The following is a 22,928-nucleotide window of genomic DNA, read 5'->3' on the forward strand; positions in this document are numbered from 1 at the left end:
GTCATGCAATTGAGCAGGACCGGTCGATATACTGTGCGCCCCACGTGACCATGCATGACTGCTGTTTGAAAGCATTCCGCTGGAATGGCAGCCCTGCCGGAGAGGAAACAAAATTAGCGGATCTCAATTGCTACCGCACAGGATCTAATTCGAAAGCTGCTATCCTACTGGTCCACGATCTTTTTGGCTGGACCTTCTCCAACACACGGCTGCTAGCCGATCATCTGGCAGAGGAGGTTGGTGCTACCGTCTACGTACCGGACTTGTAAGTTATCCACTTGTCTCTGCTCCTCAGTAACCGGGTTATATCTCATTCCATTGGTTTGGCTGCAGTTTCGGAGGCGAGGCCCTCCCTGTCGACGCCTTGCTCGATCAGAGCAGATGGAACGAACTTGACCTTACCGGGTTTCTTAACCGCAACACAAGGGATGTCCGAGAGCCGCAGATTTTCAACTGCGCCCGGGCTCTGCGCGTCACCAATCAGTACGCTTCTCTCGGGGCAATTGGATTTTGCTTTGGCGGTTGGGCGGTCTTTCGTCTCGGGGCAAAAGCAGTCGGGCTCGTCGATTGCGTTTCCACCGCACACCCTACCTTCCTGGAGGAGCGGGATATTCGAGAGATTGGAGTGCCGGTGCAGATCATGGCCCCTGAACATGATCCACAATTCAACGCGGAATTAAAGGCTTACAGTAACGAAGTCATTCCAACGCTGGGGGTGCCATACGACTATCAATATTTCCCTACTTTGACACATGGGTTCGCAACGCGCGGCGATCCGCGAGATAAGAGTGAGAGGGCGGGCATGGAGAGGGCAAAGAATGCCGCAGTCTTGTGGTTCCGACAGTGGCTACATAGACCCACTGCTTGAGGCGAACCAGCGCTGTATGCGGTTCTACATCATAGTTTCATATTGACCAACCGTTCTGGTTTACTTGCGTCATGCGAATGTAGATGTACCTTCGAAATCGAAATTGGGGCCAAGGCAAGTGAGATCAAACTCGTTCAGTCCGATATTCTCGGCCAACACCGCGAAGTCCCATTCGGTAGTACTTAAATCGGAGGGTGGTGGGTGACTGGCGATGCAAACGGACGAGCTATCTGCGGCCAACGGCACATTTTCAGGGGGACCTACAACGTTGTACTGAGGCGTAGTGGACAAGGGAAGACACCCCGGCCCAGCAGAGTCACTTTCATTGAGAGGGGGGAACGGTAACATGATGTCGTAGACCTTACGCTTGGCCTGCTCCATCAGGGTCTCCACTGGTTTTCGTAGGCGACAAGCTGGTGACTCCATATCGAGGTTCATAAATGATGTATAACTTTGCTCAACAATGGGCCATATCCGATTGATGAGAAGTCGGTCATCGCAAGTTCGGATTTCAGCGAGCGTGATGGCAAGTGCTTGCCAAGGGAAGAAAAGGGGTTGAAGCCACCGCCAAGCATAACTTCTCGTGCTATTATATACCCGAAACCTCGACTCAAGGGCCTCCACAGCCAGTTTCAAGACGAAGCCACTGGAAGTCGGAGAACCACAGGACAGGTCGTCTATATCAACTGGGCGTACTGCAAGAAGTCGCAAGAAGACTCCAATTGAATACGCAAGCTCCCTCAGGTACCAATGGAAATCAACCGTGTCCGGTTGAAGTCCCACCAACTGTTCATCGGTACGTTCCTTGAATGCTCTAACCGACTCTTGTAGCCCAGCCCTACCCTCGGTATACAATGACGTAGAGGTCGAGACTGTTAGATGCCGAGCCGTCTCCTGGGCGTATGAAATGACCTTGAACAGAGTCGCCTCTGGGAGCAGTCGAATTGAGGGTGTATGGACTTCACAATCCGTATCAAGTTCCACTTCGCCTATCGCAGGCTTAAACTGGAAATCGAACAAACTTGAACGTAACATTGGCTCGGACGCACCGTTCAGGGATTCCTGAACGTCTAGCCAGCGAATCGCGTGCCATAACCGACACCGTATCTCCCTTTCGAACGGGTAAACATAGGAGGCGGTACTGGGATTATCGAGGGAGAGAGTATGGGCAATCCGTAAGGCTAGCGCAAGCATCGTCCAGGAATGTCGAGTATGGTCGTGACATCTCATGGCGACCTGTAGAACCTTAGTACTTGAAGCGAGAGCGAGACTTATACATCACCCTACTAGTGAAATGACAATAGATTGAAGAACCGTGAGGTCATCCGTGGACAGATAGTCTGCATGCTCAAGAGCGCAGCGATTGTCCCTCTTATACTTTGATATCATGGTGCCCTTGTCCACACCAAAGCAGGAAAGGCAGGTCTCCGAGCTCATAGTACACGTGGCCGCATAGTAGATGGCTGACGCCAGTGCCGCAGGTGCCGGATGGCAGGAGTCATAATGTAGGTAAGGTTTTCCTGCCAACAGATATGCCTGAAGGGATGGCCAATGCAAAATCTTCACAATCGGGTCGACTTGGATGAAGTATAGCTGAAGTAGCTGCACTCGCTCCTCCGTGCGATTAAAGCGTTTCCGTTCCGTGGTTGGCGCTTTTTTCGGGACTGTCCCTGTGTACTGATCTAAGCTCCCGTTGTAGTTTTTGGTCTGTCGACTCTGAAATCCTGCTTGTAATAATTCCGCCTGTTGATCTCTATAATCCCAATCCTAAATTTGTATCAGTATATGCCCGGAATGCAGCGAGCAGAATGGGCTTACCAATATATTTTCACAAGCAGAGTCGTCCCTCGGTATATCATCCAGCGCTGTAGGTAAGAAAGACAACGATTGATTGGAGAATTGGCCGAACGGATTCGCTGTGGGGGATTTCGTAGGTACGCAACCCGCCATGGTTGGAGTGGATGGTGCATCGCTGGGAACCTTCGATGAACCAACGGCGGTGATGAGAGAACGGTGGTTTGGAATTGGGCGGTTCGGTGATGGTGAGTTCTCTGCCCTGCGAGAGCGACCGCGGGGAAGTCGCCTTCTCTCAACAGGGATGCAAAGCACTCCCGCCGCTCGGCAATTGCCACATGGTATGAGCCTGTCACATTTTACTTTCCGTCTGGTGCATGCCTCGCAGCTCAGCCGGGCGGTCGTAGCAATTTGTCTGTGTGTTGTCTTTTGAACCCCGTTTCCTTTCATGGCGACAAGCTGGTTAGAATTGGTCGGAAGACGACGGGAAGTGGAGGCACCCAGCTACTATTTAAGCAGTGGCGCGGTGATTGTGAAGCCCACATGAATTGGAGGTCTTTGGGATCATCCGGCAACGCCAATGGGAGTGCGGGGGTACGAAACGTAAATCCATTTCTTGGGTTAGCCATTTCGGAGCCAGAGAACCTAAAATAGCTACTCAATGAGGGACTGCGTCGACCAAAAGCCTGCAAATCACTGCTAAATGAGCTCTGACGGGTATAATGCAATCCCATCCCCCTTTCGGTATGCACTGGCGGCACGGCTTGGTGCCAAAGTCTACAGCATCGGCCCGCATAAAACACCGGAGTGGCCATCAGCATGACAGATTTGGCGCGGGAGTGTAATGTAATGTGACCGGGGTTTGGGTCTCAACCCCCCGGATTTCAGTGGGCTTGGAGCATGTTTGTCAGCGGGTAGTCGGTGGTGGCCGGAAAGACAAAGCCCGCAAACACCGAGTGGCCGAACAGAGAATTGGCCCTGTAGGGTATCAGTTTCCACCTCATGACGAAGATAAAGGTCCCGCTCTGCATCAAATGCTCACAGAGGATATGAGTCGAGGGTAGTCTAGTGGCTCTAAGCAAGAATCCTATTGGCGGTTCTAAAGATTACAAGGTATAACCTCAGTGGGGGATCGTCGCCATAGGAAGAATTTGGAAAGCACGGGCCGTCATTTAATCATGCTTCAACAACACTCAAGTTAGGACGAGGACATCTGGCTTCCAGAGCTTCATCTCTGCCAGTGTCACGCTCACAGCATGGAACACATCCAGTCCTCCCAAACCCGAATCGGGAGAATATGGAACAGTAAAGCCTGTAGAAGAAGTAGGCCATGGAATGTAGAAAGAGTTCTAGAGCTTATTTACATCCCCACAAAGAGCTCACGGCATTTAGATCCATACTGAGGTAAGCAGATTTGTCCGCTAGCATACCGGCCGGCATACCAATGGGGTTGCTGTCTTATTTCAGCCGCGGGAACAACAGAAGCGCACTTTTACGATTGATATCTGCTCGCAGGTTCGAATTATCCCACAAATACTGGTCCTGTCGGGACGTATGGAATTTTATCAGGTCATCGGGCGCGTATGGTGCATCGCTTCCATACAGAATATGGCCTGGCTTGGCAAAGCTTTCCAAGGTTCGGAATACGTTGTCCGTGCCAGATAACGCAGTGTCAAAATAGAAGCTTCGTGCATCATCCCAGAATGCATCATACTCTTCCTGAGGCAAAGTGCTGGCTGGGCGACTAATAAGATAAGGGAGTGCACCGCCTGCATGCGACAGAATAATCTTGCAGGCCGGATTGTTCCGCACAGTCTTCTGATATAGCATATCTATAGCCGCTTGTGTCGTTTCAAATGGATAGCGGATCACTGGCTGGGGCAGGCCGCTCACTTGCGCTGTGTCGACCGGGTGCGTGGGGTGCACCTGGACGATGGCGGAGCGACGGTTCAGCTCAGCCCATATGTCCCTGAAGTCGGGGTGGCCTAAATAGTGGTTGCCGTCCCCGTAGCGAGTAAAAAGGGTGACGCCATCTGCCCGGAGGACGTCATAGGCGTATGCTATCTCACGCAGAGCATACTCCTTGTCCAAGATATTGGGTAGAGCCGCAAAGAAGCCATATTGGTTGGGCTTCTCGTCGCGAAGCTTTGCTGCATATTCATTCGCCTTGCGGGCAAGCTCCGCCGATGCCTTTGGGTCTTTGAGGATACATGCGCCAGGTGCGGTGAGAGACAGTATGGCGGTTTTGATACCGAACTTGTCGTTGACTGCGGCGTCTTCCTCCGGGCTCCAGTCAGGAACGACCCAGCCGGATGGATCACCACCCACTGACTCAACAGCTAGAGCTCGAACGTTAGCTCACGATGGCCCACGAACAAGGCAGCAAAGAGAATATCATCAGTCATGTAGGCGAGACATGGCTTACCTTCCCTGTAAAAGCTTGGCACAAAATGGTGGTGTACATCGATCCTGCGGTCATCCATGTTGGCGTTGTTATGCAGATGATGCAAAGGATGTATTCCGTGGTCTTGCAAAGACTATTTCGATCAAAATGGAAGCGGACAGGACAGTTACCTCTCCTTATATGCTTGCCAAGTGGTACTCTCGAATCTCCTAGGGGGTCATGCAAGCTCATGATCGATACGAACAAACGAACCCCGAGGCCGATTTGTGAAAATGGCACTACTTGACAATACTGCAGTTGCTCCGATACTTTGGCAAGGGCTTTGGTAACGGGAAAGGCTGAGGCGATACCGGCTGAAGGTACGTTTACAAACTCCGAGCTCATTACACCCAAAATCCGTGACCGCACGATTACATGGAAGCCGATCCAATGGATAGCAGGGTTGTATGCCTGATACCGTTCTGTCTTAAGGATAGATACGCAGATGCCGTTCAATGGCTGGCTCTCGGATTAGTGGCTGCAGTAGTATCCGTTTCCCCACTCATGCAGTATGTTCTTTGAGAGGCCTACTGCCACTCTTCCCTGCGTCTGTCTGCAGCTCTATCCTGAAAAGGGCGCAATAAAGGTATCTTGATCCGCACCCGGGATCTGGTGAATTCAATCTACAGTACTATCTCACCCAAGGCGGATTTGACACAATATGTCTGCGTGGACCCATTTGATCCGTTTCATTGCTGTCGAGGATAGCTTGGTACACCTCGGCCAGCTAGTAGACCCCTCTCGCGATGTCGGGCACGATACCATTGATGGTTTGGACATCACCGCATTCGTAATTGAAGGGTCGATTTTCAATGGACGGGTCACCAGAGAGGTCATGCACGTTAAGCAGGTAGGACCAAAACCCATCAATCGGCCGTTCACATATTCACCTTCGCTCCAAGCTACTTTCTCCTATTTCTCGGGAAGATTGCAACTATATCCGATGTCTTGGGTTGAATTACGTGGATCATGCCAAGGTAAGCGAACTGCTGAACGTGGCTGTTGTTTGGACGGCTTAGAATATCTAGGAAGCAAACATGACCCTACCGAAAGCTCCCATTCTTTTCACCAAACCGCGGACATCTCTTGTCGGCCCCTTTCCGGCAGCCATCAATATTCCCAAGTGTGCACAAGATGGCACGAGCGACTACGAGGCCGAGCTGTGTGTTGTGCTGGGCAAGTCCGGTCGTGATATTCCCGAGGAAGACGCGTTGGATTATGTGCTAGGATATACGGCGTGTAACGATGTTTCTGCCAGGACACTGCAAATGACCACGACTCAGTGGTCATTCTCCAAGGGACTCGATGGAAGTTGCCCAATTGGTGAGTCTCGCTCTTAGGGTATGGAATGGTAAGCTAACTTTCTTCAGGACCTGTTCTAGTTGCTCCCTCTGTCATCAAAGATCCACAGGCCTTATATATCCAGGCGATTCACAATAAGACAACTGTTCAAGATGGCCACACCAAGGATATGATATTTTCAATCAAGAAGCAGATCTCATATCTCTCCCAAGGAACTACTCTGGAAGCAGGTACAATTTTCCTGACTGGGACACCCGCTGGTATTGGGTACTTCCGCAATCCCAGGGTTGTTTTGAAGGATGGAGATGAGATTTCAGTCAGAATCGAAAAGATTGGGACACTAGTCAACAAAGTGCGATATGAAGGCCGGTAGCTTTACTATTCTATTTCACTACATAGAAGAATTTTAGGCACTTGACTAAGTTGAATCGATGAGGTTTCTTAAACCTCTCCCGTTAAATGGTACGCGGATGAACATCTCTGGTTATATCAAGATCGCGCTTTTGACATTTCTTGACTCCATGTGACACTTTTTATATAAACCAGATAAATTAAAATGTACATCCATGAAGCATGATCCGTTGTCTGCCTTCGCATGCCTTCCTTTTACACTGGTAAGCTTTTTGCGGCTGTCTATCCTGGTAGCCCTTATATTTACTCATAAAGACATTATATACCTATGTGAGCAAGGCGTTTAGATTACATAGTAAATCCGAATATCAGATACCACAGATGTAGCTTTTTACATTTGTGGCAAAAGTCCTATCTGAAAATTGATGACCTGTGATGGGATTAGGTGCGTCGATAAATAAAAGTCGAGCGTTAACAATAAGCAGTAAGATCGCTGAAAGAGACTAAAAGCCCCCATTGTACTACCAATGAACTTCTAACTCGAGGGAAACCCTAGTTCAGGAACCATTTAGGAAGTTCCGGAGCCCAAACAGCAAGCGATTCATCGCCGGCAGGGCTATATCCAATAGGAGTTTGATTGTTCACGAGATCCCCATCTGCGTAATGTTCAATCATGTTGCCCGTGGTGTCCCACCAATAGTCAAATATCTGGGACCCAAGAATATGCCGGCCGACACCCCAGACCGATTTATAACCCTTACCAGCAAGCCACTGATGACCAAGCTTCTGAGAATCAAAGTCATGGACTTCAAAAGAGCAGTGGTGGACATGCGTTGTGGTGTTGGCACTGATGAAAAAACTGTGGTGATCCACATACTCCTCGCCACGGTCGATATGGGCAAAGAGTGCTACATTTCGTTTCCCCTCCTTGTTCTTCACGTAAAGAAAATCAGTTGGCACTATGTTAAAGGTTGTGGTGTAATAATCGACGAGGCTTTCGAAGCGCTGCGTGCAGAGGCCGAAGTGCCCAAGCTATGGTCGTCAGATTGGTTACCATTATTAATAGCAAAGTCCACTCATCGCCTACCTTATGTACGGCAGCTGGTCCAGGAGTAAATCTTTGGAACATCCTCACACGGCTTTTTTCCTCCTCGTGATTGACAAGGAGCTTCTCAGGAACGATCCCTTTTGTTGCTGGAGTTTGGCCGAAGATGAGGTTGACCGGAAACCCTTCAGGATCTTTGACTGTAACAAGGTATCCGCCTCCCGGAGCGTCCGAGAGATGCTGGATTCCACTGGCGGTTTGGAGTTGAGTTGCTCTGAAATGGAAAAGATAGTCAATAATATACTCACCAGTATTCACATCTCGAAGGTTACCTTTCCAAGTCTGCATAAGACTCCACGGCAAAAGTAGCCCCGAGGTAACCCTTCGGCCCTTTACAAGCATAATAGACGTATTGGTCTTCACTATAGCCGCGATACCAAACTTCATGACTTGTTTTCTTAACTACAGTCATGCCGAAGTCTTAAGGACGTTAGCCGATACTCTTGAGGACCACTAGACACATCCACCTAGATTTACCCTCAAGGAATCTTGTGATTTCATCGAGATCAGGATGCTGATACCGCACATGAGCCAACTTCATGAGTCGAACTTGGTTTTTCTTGTCGATGCCACACCTTTTCTGCCACTGTGAAACATCCTCGTGCTCACTTCCCACGGCAATGACATCGGGGATTGAAGCACCAGAGTTTGCAGATACCATTTTTCTAGACTTGAATAAAAACTGTTGTATCAACAGACGGACAAGTCTGCCGACAATCTTCTTTATGAACACTTCAGTCTGGACGATTACTGTATCCATTCAGCCGATCCCAGTACCAGTGTACCCAGCCGTGGATCCCATACAGCATGATCCGCCTAACACCCTGGATTTTGCGTAATTCGGAATATTACACCCTGAACTGAAAATTAAGGATCACAACGGTAATCAACTGAATTATACACTCATTCAAATACAATGGGGGGAAGACTGAGATATCCTTGAGCCTGTAACGTTGGCGTTACCCGGTAAGCTTGGCCTTACACAACCTCCGATTTCAACAGGGGTATCTGCTAGTTGGCACGTCAAGCAAGCCCTTCAGTAGGTTTCTATGTCCCTAAGCGTTCGCTAATTTCGCCTATCTCCCCACCCCAAGGTCTCATTGAAGAAAAAAAAAAGGTCCAAGTACAGTGGCCTTGAAGAATGAAATGATTGTCTTTCGCAGACGACTACTCCCCTCTAGTGTCGAAGACCTCTAATTCCCCCGGCACTCAGATTCCTCCTAATTGTTTGCTTGTACTCCGTATTCGATACTATATATGTCTGTAGGTAAGTGAAATCACAACCATCAACCTGGCATCTATCATGGTCCTATATGATAATTTATGATTTATCTCTCTGTCTGTGGCAAGTTTGCTCAGAAAGGGGTGCAATGTATATCTGGTGGGTAGAAATATGGTAGTTTAGAAACAATTTTTCATGTTAAACATGCAAATATTCGTCATACATATTGTTATAGCAAAGGATAAGCGTGAGAGGGCCCGATCAGTGAACGCACTCATATTTTCCATTCTTTGCAGTACAGCTCCTTAGGGCGCAGTCCAATTTTGAAAATTCACCGATACACACTATTCCACCACTTTACCCTGTAGTAATGCAACTCACAAACATTAGCTGATGCAATTACCGCCCATCTCTATACACTCCAATCTCCATTTTCTTTCAGAGATGACTTGCGGCCCGCCCGAATGCGTTGGGTTCTCTGATTCCAAGCTCCATGGACGGTAAACATGCCCAGGCGGCGTATTGCTGCTGTTGAAAGGTATACCTGTTTCCAAATGTGCTAAACATGCATCATAGTTCTGCCGCGCATATTCCTCAGGGTTGTGGTTCCAAACCCAGCGCCCGATCTTGAAGAAGCCCAAAAAAGCGTTTTCGCTATTTGCTGCAATGGCGGAAATATTGGCAGTGTGCAACTCATCCCGGTTCACGAATCCAGTCTGCTGAAGAATACTTACCCTCTCAAATCTGTCCCGAAACGTTAGCTTGGGCCTACTGAGATCAAGATTCAATACCTGTTGACCGTAGCTTATTGTGTACTTTAGTCGCCTTTGTGAGACCACTTCTGCCGCCAATTTGTAAACATTCGGCCAGCGAAACCGCATCTTCCAGTGCTTGCACCGCCCCATTGCCTGCCGATGGAAGGAAAGCATGAGCCGCATCACCGACGCGAATGAGACGCCCGCGGTCTGATGTCCACTGCTCCGTACTATCACGCCACCTCAGTTTCCAGTCTACCACTTCAGATGGCGCCGAGCGAACAAAATCAAGTACGGCAGGATCCCACTGGTCAGCGGCCTGCTCAAGGTATGGTATCAGGTCTGCCGGCTGGTTCAAATTCGCCCACGATTCCTGAGCATCGTCGAGGTCCTGATAGGGTCTGATGTTAGAACTGAAAATTTGCACAAGCCTTGAACTGGATTACTCCTCACCGGATGTGTCAGAACAAATGCAAGCCAGTCAACCGTTAGGAAAAGGATCAGATGAATGTCCTGTCCCACATAGACACGGAATTCGGGGTGAGAATCGGTTGTTCTGAGGAGTGTCGAGGCTGGAGAGCCATCTTTGATGGCCGAGCGTGGGAACGCTACGCGGGCAACTGCATAACCACTGTCTTGCACAGCAACATCTGGGCCAGCGTGGAAACCGGGTATCTTAGAACCTATGCCATTTGCTCCGACACATATATCACCCGTGAACTCCTTTCCAGAGGCAGTGACTACAGTCACAGAGCTGTCATCTTCATGGACAGAAATCACCGTTTCATTCCAGTGAATAGGAATGCCAAGCCGTTTCACCTGCTCAAGTTGCATTTTGGCAAATGTAGACCTTCTGTTAAGAAAGGAGATATCGACATCAGGTGCAGTGGTAACCACACCAGGCTGTTTCCATTCCGGGACTCTTGAAATCAGTGGCACCCCAGCGGGAGTGTAGACATGAAGCGAGCAATCATAAACGCAGCTGTGGTAGTCAGCATGCATGCTCGGGTAGCATTTGAGCGTTGTCAAGGCTGATGGAGTGATTGTAAAGAAGTCCCCTGCCAATCAAATGTGAGTGCCTGGACGACTCAATTGAGTGATCAAGCTGAGCTTACCAAGCGATGAAAGCTCTGGAGCTCGCTCCAACACAACGACTTCACAACCCTTTCGCCAGCATTCAAGGGCCGTCTGCAACCCTGCAACACCCGCACCAATGACGATCATGCTAATACCATTATTGGCAAGTCTCTCGACACCATCGATAGTACTTCCGGCCATTTCTTTGACTTCCTTACGTTCTTTCGTTTTTTGATTTTTCTTTGGCCTGTGCAATCAAAACTGAGATATGGAGCTATTAGCAGACAAACGATCCCAACAGGCAGATATATTATATACACTAAATTGGAGACAGGACACTTCCTGCGCGGTAATGTATATACAATAAAACTTACTAGATACTCTAGCACTTGTAATGATACTTCGGCTAGAAAGAGCAATGTTATTCCTATACCCGCATAAAACATCCAAAGCCATCATGAATTGAGCCGTCATGGTAAGTCATCATTTTTGGCAAACCCACCAATTCTACACATTACTTACCATACATATTGCTCCATGAACAGTACAATGGCTGAAAAGCACGATTAACGAGAATGCAGGTGGGCTAGAGTAAATACACAGACTCCGGATTGAGACATTGTACATGCAAAACCCGAAACGTGGTGAAATGTGGTACAGATTACCCAAACCCCATGGGGTTTATACTGCGGGAACTAAGAACCCTAACCTAAGCCATCGATAAATTACGCTTCTCGTTTCTGTACCAATGAATGCCATAAGGATGACTACTTAGTGGCGTCCACTCGTACGTGACGATGCATAACTTCTGACTTTAGAAGAGTAGAGTGCTATTATTTACCCTTCTCAGTAGGGGGTGTACCAGCTCCAACTGCCTTAGGAGTCAGGATTATTCACATGATTCCTAAAGGCCTGACCCAGACTATGTACAGCTGACCTTCCAGAAATTTAAACTGGGTAGTAAACGAGATAATCCCTATAGCTTTGGAAAGGAGATTAGAAGTAAAACTATCTATATGATTGAACTTTAAATATCGTAATGGGGCCTATGTTCGATTGTCCCAACACAGTGACAGTAGGTGTGGGTTCAAATTGAAGCTTTCTCTTCGTTTCATCTGCACTCATTAAAAACAGAAGAAGTTGCGCCATCAGTTCGCACGACTCTCAACTTGCACCACCCACCTTATAATGAACCCATCTGTATCATAGTATTCGCACTTTGTATCTTCCTGGACAATAGCTTCTATATTCAACTGAACACCAGAAACTTCTCCAATCTCCGTCCACATAGCAGTCAGCGTATCCTTATCATGCAGAAACATCTCATTCCCCCCATCAGGAACCCATCTCCCCGATCTTTGGCTTCCAAAATGGACTCCCGTCACAAGCCCTCCCGCAGTCGGCAGCAACTCCATCATCCGCCGACCGATTCTGATCTGCGCGTCCCAGTCCCATAGATGCATAAAGTACCCGGAGTTGATGACCGAAATCTGGCCCATTAGCTGCTGTAACGGGACCGTGTCATGGAAAAAGCTCTGGATGAGAAAAGAAGCCCCCAGAGACTGCTTGTCCCGGAACAGTTCGAACCCCAGATCAACGAACCCACCGTAAAGATCAAGTCCGATTAGATTCTGTCCCGGAACGCCATCATAGACGAGACGGCGAATATCCTGGCCGACTCCACAACCGAGGTCGATGAACAGCGCACCTGACTTGAGCAGCTCGACGACTCTCGCATACTGAGGCGAGCGAGATAGATCAAAGTCTAGAAACCAGAACATCCGGAAACAAGGATAGTCTCTGATGTCCCACCCTTTTTTGGCCTGGTAAACTGATGTTAGTATTCGTTCGCGTGGTACCTATCGGAATAGCAGAGTACGGCGCGACTCACGATGGTTCTGACATGGTTTTCCACGTCGGAGGCAGGAATGTGGGAGTAGCTTTCGAGTAGTTTCTGGGGACCGCGGTTGAGGATTTCGCTCAGGTCTAGAGATTCATCCCACGAGGGGAAGGCTTTGGACGCTCGGGTCATGTTTCAAGGGCTGGCCGAATGATGAAGGTGCGCTTTCCAGCTGAAGTACATTGGAGTCAAGCTGTTTTCTGCGTTGGCTCTTTTCGGTACAGCATACGTCCTGAAACTGTCAAATAAGTCTTTACGGCATGGCATTTCTCGAAGGGATCAGAGCAAAAGAAGCGGTCAAAAAATAAAAAAGAATATGAGAGTTGCATGAAACAGATCTCACTGAGTACGACACATTGTATGTATGCTAAGGAAGCTTAATCTCCATGGTGCATTGCTAGTTTCTCACATCGTATTGCAGTTGCGAAGAGTGGGGCTAGAGAGAACCGAGGATTTTCTTTACCGGATTCATACAGAGCTCGCATTTTGGCTCCGAATTAAACCTTCTTTTCTGTTCTCTGCCGTGATGCGTCAACTTCAGCTGGAGTTGACTACCACTATAAGCCGCCAAGGAAATGGGATACTTTTGTCTAGACCAATAGGCGACACGCAGAGATAACTGTCGTAGCAACCAGGACCGCCGAGGCCAGAACAAGAACTCTTTCCTGGCTTGCACTCGCCCGAACAATCTCAGAATAGGACTGGGTGGTAAAGCTTACTCGCGTATACTGTGTCGCCCAGCCTAACTGGGGTAGGTACTTGCAAATCGCTTCCTCGACTATCTTGCGTAGCTGATGCAGAGATGAGAGAACGCCCCAACGCAATTCCAGGTAGTTGGCACGCGACAGATCATAAATCGCATGTCCATCTGGCACGCGCTGACAACTGTATGCCTCCAACGCAGAAGCACGAGCAGTTGCGATTTGGCTCCTCGCACATTGATATACCCCATGATTGTCTAGATGCTCGAAAAGTCGAGAAACATCTTCCATGCCCGCATTGAGGCCCTGTCCATAAAACGGAAGAACAGCATGAGCAGCATCGCCGACAAGCACGGCGTTGTGACCACTGTGATATGGGGAGCACTTTGTCCCCACTAGCGGAAGGTGGGGATTGGCCATGAGCTGCTTCTGGAGAGACCTGGGGTCCACGAGATCTGGTGATACGCCAGGAAAACGGGTATCAAAATACGCCGCCACACCGCTTGGTGAATCACAGAACGCCGAGTAGTGCGAGGAGGGGGCGAAGAGTGTATACGTGAAAGTGCCACCGGGTGCGGGAACCGCAACAAACATGGATTCGCGGCCGGGCCATATATGTAAGTGATTTCGGGAAAGCTGATTTGACCCTGCCTGCTCGGTGATCTGTATCTCACACCAGCGAATATCATCATACTTCTGCTGGTAGTCTATCGGCGTATGTTTCATTAATTGGGATCGCGTGGCAGAGTAGGCACCATCCGCACCGATAATCATGTCGAACGAGGCATCCACATGCCGTGGGTTGAGATTCCCCTGACCAAATTGGAAAAAGGCTTGATTTGTTCTCAAATTGGCCCCGGTAAATTTATGATTAAAGAACACGCTGATGTTTGCAGTTCTTTCTAGCTCGTCTAGCAGGACATTGGTCAGATGTAAGCGATCCGTTGCGTTAGTAAACTGTAGCCAGAGAATTAGTCACTTGGTAATACTTCATAGACGCTTCGCTGTAATGACTACCTTTCCGTTTACGTTGTCGTAATTCTGTGCCTTCTGCCACTGCTCGCCAGATGGGTAGCGCCCATGAATCATCCGCCCGTACATGGGAACGGTCTTGGCTTCAATGAGACTGAGAAGTGCTGGGTTTTGGAGTCCACGGATAGAACTGAGGCCTCTTTCCGACAAGACCAACCCAATTGCACCCGATGTGGTCGAGCATTGGCTGGGGTGGCACATGCGAGGATCTAGTAATGGGATCAACCGCAAGTTTCTCCAAGGTGCTGCCGCACGGCGTAGCTGAAGTAGCACTAGCTCACCTTCACGAAGTTCATAAACTTCTACGTGGTCGCCTCGCTGTGCCGCATACAGGGCAGCTAAGCAGCCAACTGGACCTGCTCCCACAACGACTACTTTCTGCCTGGATGTTGCGTTCTTCATTGATACAGCCGCGTCAAGATAAGTCTCTAACGATATTTCCGGGGGACTTGCTTTCCGGGTTGGGGGTGGACGGTTCATATGCCGACGGTCTGGTACTATTTGGGACTTGCTGCAGGTCCCTCGCAGAACCTCGGTCAGATCCATCTGTGATGCTGCTTGCAGCGGTAAATGCATGTCTCCAAGCGCCCCAGACCATGGGCCCTGCAACCAATGCAAAATGTTCTTCAATTAAACATCCTACTCCAAGCTCCTAAGTTAATACCGAGCGAGGAATGTCTTTACCAGCCAAATAGATCGAAAGTATACTGCTTAACACCAGCCGTGGCATGCATGAGGGAAAGCCACCTGCGGTGAGTAAATTGGAGAAGCTACGTAACTTCGAGTTGGTCGCAAGTGGCTGGCGAGTCTCACCAAATACCCCAAAACAATCCACTTAGAAACCTCCTCCAGACCGCAATCACATCCAGAAGACAAACTCTAAACTGGGAGTCTTTCTCACTGAGCGAGTAACATGCTCTCTTGACAATTCGTATCATCCCGAATGCGCTTCAAAAACTGAACCAAAGGTGTTCCACCGGTGCCCCGCAGAACGCCACCACTTTTCCTGATATCATTTTCTCTGCTGCGCTCGAGGCATGGATCCTTCAAAGCTTCTAAGGGATTTGAGGTATTTGTTCGAGAATTGCAAATGGAGCACGATACCGGCCCTGTCTTCTTCGACTCCACAATGATATACCGAGAGACGATCCGTAAATGTGCGTTGCGCAATGAACGAAGCATACGCACAGCACTAGCGTATGCAACACTCAGCTCTTCATCACAGGGATGTTTCCTCACAAATTCGCACATATTCGCATGGAGAGGGATTGTTTCTAGAAATCGGCGATGAGGACCCGGCATGTACTCGCGCATTTCCAGCAAGAAGGCCCGTTCGGCTGCAGAATGTTCAATGCCGAGAACAATATCGAAAAGCTGGATGAGCGAGCTCTGCGCATTGCTTCCCCCCCTGTATTGTGTATACCTTTGCGACCCTGCTCCATCGTTATAGATAACACCCAGTGGAAGTCCAACGTTCACCGCATTCTTTGTACCGTGTAAGAAGGGCCGCAGATGGTGATAGAATACATGCGGATCACACCGCTCGTACATGCGCAGCAATAGCAACCGGACATGCCCGATTGCTTTGCATAGTGACTCCAGGCCCTTTTTCACCGCAACCCTGTCCTGCCGCTGCGATGCAGTTATGAGATCTGTCATAAGCGAGACTACTCTTGCGCCGTCTGCTTCAATAGCCACTGATATCAAATAAAACCATTTCTCGTCGTCTGTTCCAGTGAAGGTGAAGCCTATAAGAAGGTTTGCAGGATCTGCGTGACATTTATCTGCGTCGATCACTTTGTAATTCCACAGACATAATCCGGCAAAAGTTGCAATTGGGCGCAGCTCAACATGGGCGGAAACCTGCAATAATGGGATGGCCAGGGGTGGTGGGATGATCTAATGATTTTGTTTAGCACTCATCCATTGGTAGACGGGACTGAACCACGTATCTACTGTTGGTTACCTCTACTGGATTTGGACATCCCCATATATAACCATGAAGCATGAATGTCAGTAGGACATAGGCTCTGCGCCACTCTGGCTCTGTCTGTAGGTGAAGTACCGACAAAATCGGCATACGGTCAATAGAGTCTCGAACTAGCATCCCCGATATGAGAGATGGGAGGCTCGCCGTAATCATCTCCCAAGGCTCATAATATCGGTTTAATGGTGTCTTCACAGGTGACTCAACGGGAAGAAATCCCGCTGGTGGCTTTCGCTCAGCGTGTGTGCGACATGAAGTAGAGAATAACAATGACATAGTTGCTTTCAAGAGTAAATTAAGTACTTGTATTTTCGAGGGAGAATCATTCTTATTCACAGCAGTAGCAGATCAATTTCCTTTATATTTCGAACCATGACGAATTACTGCAGCATAGGAGCGAGTAGGGGTGTCCTTTCCATCCGCACAATCTCTATACAAAGGATACATTCAGGACCCTAAATTGGTCGGCGATGCCGCGAGTCATTCTGAAGCAGCTGAGTGTACACAAATGTCCTGCTACTGCTGGCAAACATAAATTTCATTGTTCTTCATGTGCACCTTTAATGATTGCAGCTACTAGTCTATTTTCTCCTGTTGGTTGCCTTCCCAGACTATCCCTCTACTAGTTCTTCCAAAAGAAGTTACCCACGCAGGTGATATGTCACAATGGATGCAAGGGATGAGACCGAAGAGGAGAAGATGAATAAGTACGGAGCCTTGGAGTACATTTCTGCAGAGAGACTTGTCCGAACTCTATCATAAAAGCTCCACTTTGTAATCTCATAAGATACCCTTCGTGGCCTTGCATAGTGGCAGCGAGGAGATAAACAATGTACTACAATGGGTCCTCAATATACTTTGGATAGTACTCTATTACCATTCGTAATCCTTTCTACAGCTACGATGTGGCTTCACCGCTAGTTTCACCGCTAGTCGCTAGGTACGGCCAATGGCATGAGAAGCCTTTCAGTATGCAGCGATACACGTACCAGATCTGAGATCATCAAGGACTACAGAACAAAATGTAAGCCATGGTGGAGCATTCAGGCACACCGTTGGGGAGAATTATTGTTGATCTTTAGGTGTCGATGTAAACGAGTATCCAGGATCAAGAGAGGCCAAAATAGTCTCGCATGCTGGTGGCAGTGTATGTCGGAATACTTCGATGACAGAGTGACTGTATGAAATCATTCTTTCCTTATTGTAGAGAGCGATGTATGGGAACTGTGGGCCCGTAAGACAATGTTGAAAGTGGCTAACATTCTCTGGGGATCATCTAGCTCTGTGACAGATCATTTAGGTGTCTCAGACTCCGGAAATGCACTGGTAGCAAATCAAAACGTAGTCTTTCGCCCAGGTAAAAGCCATCTGGGTTCGTTAACTGGCAGCCTTGCCTACCACATCGAGGATCGTTTAAGACACCTCCATCCTTCCCAGAGTAGGACCGCATCACGGCCTTGAGCAACCATATTCGCCCCCAAAAAATGTCTGAAGAGTGGGATGGTAGTGATTTGTCGATCTATCGTGCTTCAATAATATACTAATTTGCTTATCAGGCCCTTGGTGTCCCACCATTGCCCAAGGGGTGGTCAACAACCCCCGAATCCTGCATTTCACATTTCCTGCGGAGGAAGGTGACACAGACTATCCTTTTCCCACCGTCATCGCTCTCGTCGGCCGACTTGACAAGCCGACAAGGTTATCTTCGAAAGCCGACAAAGACCAACTCGTCTTGTACGCACACGGCTACATCAAACCGGAGATGAAAGAGCGCCTGCGAACTGCACACGAGACAGGATTGATGGTAACAGTAACCGCGAGCGAGGTAGATGGATGTTTCCTAGCTTTCACGCCGTTCTGGAATGGATACAACTTCCGCAGTGCGACCATCAATGGGTATGCACATAGTCTATCGGGAGAGGAAAAATGGGAAGCCATGCAGCTGCTGATGGATGATTTCGTCCCTGGTCGGTGGGAGGGAACACGCCCGACTACGCGAGCAGAGGTTGACTGGGCGGCTGTCATACGGGTGGATATCAACGCCAGCAAGTCTCATGTGCACACGAGGCATAGCTTTGGGACGGAGGATGAAAGGGACCTGGAGGCAGGCGCGGCTAATCACTATTGGGAGGGTGCTATTCCCATCTGGAGGACTTGTGGGGAACCGATACCTGGCCCGAACAATAAGAATGAAGTTCCCGAACATGTCCGTCGGTACGTGGAGACGAACAGCGAGCCCAATGAGGGTTTTTCGAACCGGATCGCTGTAGAAGGATATCATCCATCATGATGGTCGCTCACATCCTGTGGGCTTCCATTTGTCCTTAGCCGGTCAGGTTGTCGCCGGAGGTGAAAGCTATGATAAACCAGGTATAGTGGTACAAAGAAAAAACTAGTTGAGATCAGGTGAATATACTTTAGATCTGATTAAATTTCAAAACCATACTACGCAGCAGCTCGATAACCATTCATTGAAAAAACACCGTTATTCCCCATTTTCTTTTGGAAGAGATGTTTTGTCGTCAAATAGATACTGTATAATTGCCGCTATATGCATTGTAGAGTAAGGGTTGTTCCCTTCGAGGTATATACATATGTAGAATGAAGCCGTTCTTACAACGAGGACCCAGTCCTTATACAACAGGTCACATCTCGAGCATCTCGTATTAATATACATATAATTTATGTATTTTAGACTTATAGGATAACAACTGTTGGTTAAGATATTATCTATGATTTATAGTGATGAGATATCAGATACTTCTTCCCAAATGACGCCTTGTATAAAAGTGTCTGGGTTTACCGTGATACTACTGCTGTTCAGTCACGGCCGAATGTACATTAAACGGGTGCCACTGGAGAGCGTGTCGCAGCAATTATGTCTTCCCCCAGGGCTTTGTAAGGAGGCCATTCGATTGAAATTGAGTTGTCTTGATATATTGCCCTAAGACTTGTCGTCTTACCGGGGCGTTATCTGAATGGACTCCCAGAGTGGAGCCAACATGCCAACCCATGATCCCTGTCGTGCCAGCTCAGCTTTGAAGCGGGGTTGGTGTCAGAAAAACGATCAGAGCTGCGGCTGAAGGCTACCAACCCTGCCTACCCTGGGCAAGCTCCTGAACGCCAATACTCAATGAAATTAGTTACTATCTCCAGAACACCCAAAGACAATAACAAAATGTCTTCCCTTTGGAGGAAACTACGACCTAAAAAGAAGACACGACCTGAAAGCGGCAGTTCCTTGGACAAGGAGAGTAAAAGCCGATTGCAAAGCCCGGTATCCAAGCAAGAGGAGCAACATAAACGTCCTGCTGAATCCAAGGATCTCTGGATTAAAGCAGAGAAAAAGCTGAGACAGACTCCTGAGCTGGACAAAGTTCTGACAGACTCGGTTAAGATCCTTGAAGATGACTATGGTTTGTCACTTAAGCCAGGGGACACAAGTCATCACAAACGACTTCGCGAGTTACTAGAGGAGAGGAAGTGGGTCATTCACCTAGGGAATCATCATGTCGGTGTTGGTGAGCAAATCACCAATATCTCCAAAAACGTTGTGGCCATCAAGGATCTCGTCAGTCCTGCTGCAAGCGCAAGCCCACCCGCGTCCCTTGCCTGTGCTGGCATAATAGCCTGCTTTTCGGTAAGTCCTAACCGGGTGTTATCACCTGTACGCTCGCTTTGTTGGGATCCTAACTTCTAGTAGATGGTTGTCCAAGTGGCAGAGCAGCATACGCTTCTCCTAAAAGGCCTAGAATCAACATCTGGATTGATACTACGCCTTCACGTAATGGAAAAGCTTTATTTGAATTCCCAGAACAAGCACGCGATCGACCTCCGTGCAGAGCTTCAGGATACTTTGGTGTCTCTCTACTCCAAGATTTTAGAGTTCCAGGCTCGGGCAGTCTGCTACGTACACCGACATTCAGCCTCCCAGTTAATCCGAAATATTTTCAAGTGGGATGGATGGGCCGACTTGCTGCAAGACTTTGAGACATATCAAGGATCGCTAGATCGATCGACTTCTCTTATCGAACATGCAGAATTGAACCAGAAGCTCGAAGAGATTCGCAACAAGTCATGTGAACGTGATATATGGGCAACTACATCCGCTCGAGATGAGAGAGTAAAAAAGTTTTTCAATCTGCTCTACACTTGCCCATACAAGGATAGAAAAGACAGAAATGCCAAGCGTGTCCCTGGAACTTGCGAATGGTTCACAAGTCATCCTAGATTCAAAAACTGGCAGCAGTGTACAAATAAAGATTTCCCAGGTCTTTTATGGGTTTCGGCGGATCCAGGTTGTGGGAAGTCAGTCTTGACTAAATATCTAGTTGACGAACTTCTCCGCAATACTATTGACAGAACAGTCTGTTATTTCTTCTTCAAAGATGACTTTCCCGATCAGAAGAGTGCGACAGGTGCACTCTCAGTGATATTACGTCAACTGTTTATTGCACAGCCCCAGCTTTTGCAAGATGCAGTCCTGGATAAACTGGAAACGGATGGTGATAAGCTCGTTCAATCATTTGCTGAACTATGGAATATCCTTACATTTGTCTCTGCTAATTCGAAGGCTGGAGAGATTATTTGTATTCTGGACGCATTGGACGAGTGTCAGGATAGTGACCGGAACCAGCTCATCTCCGCTGTTAGGGACTTTTATTTGGGGCCTCACCAAAGCAGCAAGCTAAAGTTCCTGATAACAAGCCGACCGTATGATCATATACGACGTGGATTCTGGGAATTGGAAAGCAAAGTACCTACCATCCATTTAAGTGGAGACAACGAGGAAGAGGTCCAGGATATATCCCGCGAAATAAGTCTTGTTATTGAAAAAAGGGTTGATGATATCAGCCATCAAAGATTGCTGGAGAAGGATGAACGCGATATGCTTGCGCAACAGCTGACCGCCGTTAAGAACCGAACTTATTTGTGGGTTAGCCTTACCATGGACGTACTTGAAAATATCCCGGGCTTCACAAAGGGCAATATCCGTCAGGCGATACAGCATCTTCCCAAAACTGTTGACAATGCCTACGAAAAGATCTTGGCCCGGAGTGTGGATGAAGAGAAAGCTAGAGTTCTTCTTCATATTATTACGGCTGCCATGAGGCCTCTCTCCTTGGGAGAATTATCTCTTGCCTTAGCACTCAGTGCAGGTCAGCAAAGTCTTACAGTTATCCGTGACGACATGGAACCAAAAGACCGTTTTAGAAAGACTTTGAGGGACCTGTGTGGTCTGCTTGTGGTGGTTATAGATGAGAAGGCTTATCTTCTTCACCAAACTGCGAAGGAATTTTTGGTCCGAGGTAACGACTCCACTGGGAATTTAGAAGTCGTTAAAGACACATGGAAGTATTCACTTCTGTCAAAATACTCCCATCACATTCTTGCCGATATATGCACTTCATATCTAACCATCAGTCAACATCAAATCTGCGAGGAAAACTATGAAGAGCAAAGATCCGATGAGAAAGGTTTGGAAGAAAGCTTTCTTCAATATTCAGCATGTTACTGGAGTACACACTTTCGTCAAGCTTCTGTGGAGGATGGAAACCGGTTAATAATACGTGTGCAGATGATCTGTGACCCAAACGCTGATATATATCAAGTTTGGTCTAGTATCTATTCACGCAGGGAATACTATCTTCCTAATGGCGCCACCACACTTTTGATAGCGTCAGCACTGGGACTTACGACTGTAGTCAGACTACTTCTTGCTACACGAGAAATCAATCCTGACACTAAGGACTCAGAAGATGGGCTAACACCCCTGTCCTGGGCCGCATTAGGAGGCCATGAGGGGGTAGTAAGGCTTCTTCTTGCCACAGGAAAGATAGATATCGATTCCAAAGATTCAGATGGCTGGACACCACTGTCCTGGGCAGCTCAGCATGGCCACGAGGGAGTGGTAAGGCTTCTTCTTGCCACGGGAAAGGTGGATATCAATTCCAAGGACTCAGAATATGGGCAAACACCACTGTCCTGGGCAGCTCAGAATGGTCACGAGGGGGTGGTAACTCTTCTTCAGAAACACTAATACCTGGCCTTGAATAGCGTCAATATTAGCCATACGGCCCCTTATCGCATTAGACAATATGCAGGTGTCCACTCTAGTTCATTCTTCTATTTATCTAGTTACACGAGAGCCTTGCCTTTGTAGAGGTGTAATTGCTTCACCCTGTAAGACCCCTGGAGACCTTTTCTGGTTCTGCCGATTCACCACTTATAAATAAACGTAGTTCAACTATGAAGGCAAGTATCTGAAGTGGCCCCCTGTTTGAGTATCGTTCACCTCAGTGCTCTGCAGCCAAGGATACTAAATTATAATCTCCTCACAAATGGGGGGCCTGACTTAGCTGAGCTTTATGCCCCGCCAACACTGCATGTA

General features: G+C 48.2%; 10 protein-coding genes across 10 annotated transcripts; 3 read left to right on the top strand and 7 right to left on the bottom strand.

Annotated features, from left to right (window-relative positions):
* Positions 1 to 50: 50 nt before the first annotated feature.
* On the top strand, positions 51 to 868 carry ABOM_004306 (dienelactone hydrolase family protein; the record flags this gene model as incomplete). Its single annotated transcript, XM_022531436.1, has 2 exons — positions 51 to 265; positions 334 to 868. 2 exons carry the CDS (start codon positions 51 to 53, stop codon positions 866 to 868), a joined length of 750 nt encoding a protein of 249 aa, XP_022391424.1.
* A 69-nt stretch (positions 869 to 937) lies between these two features.
* On the bottom strand, positions 938 to 2,818 carry ABOM_004307 (fungal specific transcription factor domain-containing protein; the record flags this gene model as incomplete). The annotated part of the gene is made up of 3 exons (XM_022531437.1): positions 938 to 2,104; positions 2,156 to 2,635; positions 2,687 to 2,818. The coding sequence occupies 3 exons, from the start codon at positions 2,816 to 2,818 to the stop codon at positions 938 to 940; spliced, it is 1,779 nt and encodes a 592-aa protein (XP_022391425.1).
* A 1,302-nt stretch (positions 2,819 to 4,120) lies between these two features.
* Positions 4,121 to 5,145, bottom strand: ABOM_004308 (amidohydrolase family protein; the record flags this gene model as incomplete). Its single annotated transcript, XM_022531438.1, has 2 exons — positions 4,121 to 5,001; positions 5,088 to 5,145. The coding sequence occupies 2 exons, from the start codon at positions 5,143 to 5,145 to the stop codon at positions 4,121 to 4,123; spliced, it is 939 nt and encodes a 312-aa protein (XP_022391416.1).
* Positions 5,146 to 5,766: 621 nt separating this feature from the next.
* ABOM_004309 (fumarylacetoacetate hydrolase family protein) lies at positions 5,767 to 6,780 on the top strand (the record flags this gene model as incomplete). The annotated part of the gene is made up of 4 exons (XM_022531439.1): positions 5,767 to 5,955; positions 6,008 to 6,082; positions 6,134 to 6,428; positions 6,476 to 6,780. 4 exons carry the CDS (start codon positions 5,767 to 5,769, stop codon positions 6,778 to 6,780), a joined length of 864 nt encoding a protein of 287 aa, XP_022391417.1.
* A 530-nt stretch (positions 6,781 to 7,310) lies between these two features.
* Positions 7,311 to 8,524, bottom strand: ABOM_004310 (VOC family protein; the record flags this gene model as incomplete). The annotated part of the gene is made up of 4 exons (XM_022531440.1): positions 7,311 to 7,790; positions 7,846 to 8,077; positions 8,136 to 8,283; positions 8,341 to 8,524. 4 exons carry the CDS (start codon positions 8,522 to 8,524, stop codon positions 7,311 to 7,313), a joined length of 1,044 nt encoding a protein of 347 aa, XP_022391362.1.
* Positions 8,525 to 9,471: 947 nt separating this feature from the next.
* Positions 9,472 to 11,118, bottom strand: ABOM_004311 (uncharacterized protein; the record flags this gene model as incomplete). Its single annotated transcript, XM_022531441.1, has 4 exons — positions 9,472 to 9,829; positions 9,885 to 10,231; positions 10,294 to 10,898; positions 10,956 to 11,118. The coding sequence occupies 4 exons, from the start codon at positions 11,116 to 11,118 to the stop codon at positions 9,472 to 9,474; spliced, it is 1,473 nt and encodes a 490-aa protein (XP_022391361.1).
* Positions 11,119 to 12,065: 947 nt separating this feature from the next.
* ABOM_004312 (uncharacterized protein) lies at positions 12,066 to 12,949 on the bottom strand (the record flags this gene model as incomplete). Its single annotated transcript, XM_022531442.1, has 2 exons — positions 12,066 to 12,740; positions 12,809 to 12,949. 2 exons carry the CDS (start codon positions 12,947 to 12,949, stop codon positions 12,066 to 12,068), a joined length of 816 nt encoding a protein of 271 aa, XP_022391360.1.
* A 458-nt stretch (positions 12,950 to 13,407) lies between these two features.
* Positions 13,408 to 15,126, bottom strand: ABOM_004313 (FAD-dependent oxidoreductase; the record flags this gene model as incomplete). Its single annotated transcript, XM_022531443.1, has 2 exons — positions 13,408 to 14,475; positions 14,536 to 15,126. 2 exons carry the CDS (start codon positions 15,124 to 15,126, stop codon positions 13,408 to 13,410), a joined length of 1,659 nt encoding a protein of 552 aa, XP_022391359.1.
* Positions 15,127 to 15,447: 321 nt separating this feature from the next.
* Positions 15,448 to 16,630, bottom strand: ABOM_004314 (indoleamine 2,3-dioxygenase; the record flags this gene model as incomplete). The annotated part of the gene is made up of 2 exons (XM_022531444.1): positions 15,448 to 16,449; positions 16,517 to 16,630. 2 exons carry the CDS (start codon positions 16,628 to 16,630, stop codon positions 15,448 to 15,450), a joined length of 1,116 nt encoding a protein of 371 aa, XP_022391366.1.
* Positions 16,631 to 19,715: 3,085 nt separating this feature from the next.
* On the top strand, positions 19,716 to 22,577 carry ABOM_004315 (uncharacterized protein; the record flags this gene model as incomplete). The annotated part of the gene is made up of 2 exons (XM_022531445.1): positions 19,716 to 20,177; positions 20,241 to 22,577. The coding sequence occupies 2 exons, from the start codon at positions 19,716 to 19,718 to the stop codon at positions 22,575 to 22,577; spliced, it is 2,799 nt and encodes a 932-aa protein (XP_022391365.1).
* Between the last annotated feature and the right edge of the window lie 351 nt (positions 22,578 to 22,928).

Source organism: Aspergillus bombycis (genome assembly GCF_001792695.1).
Source record: "Aspergillus bombycis strain NRRL26010 chromosome Unknown contig00021, whole genome shotgun sequence".
Classification (NCBI taxonomy): Eukaryota; Fungi; Ascomycota; class Eurotiomycetes; order Eurotiales; family Aspergillaceae; genus Aspergillus; species Aspergillus bombycis.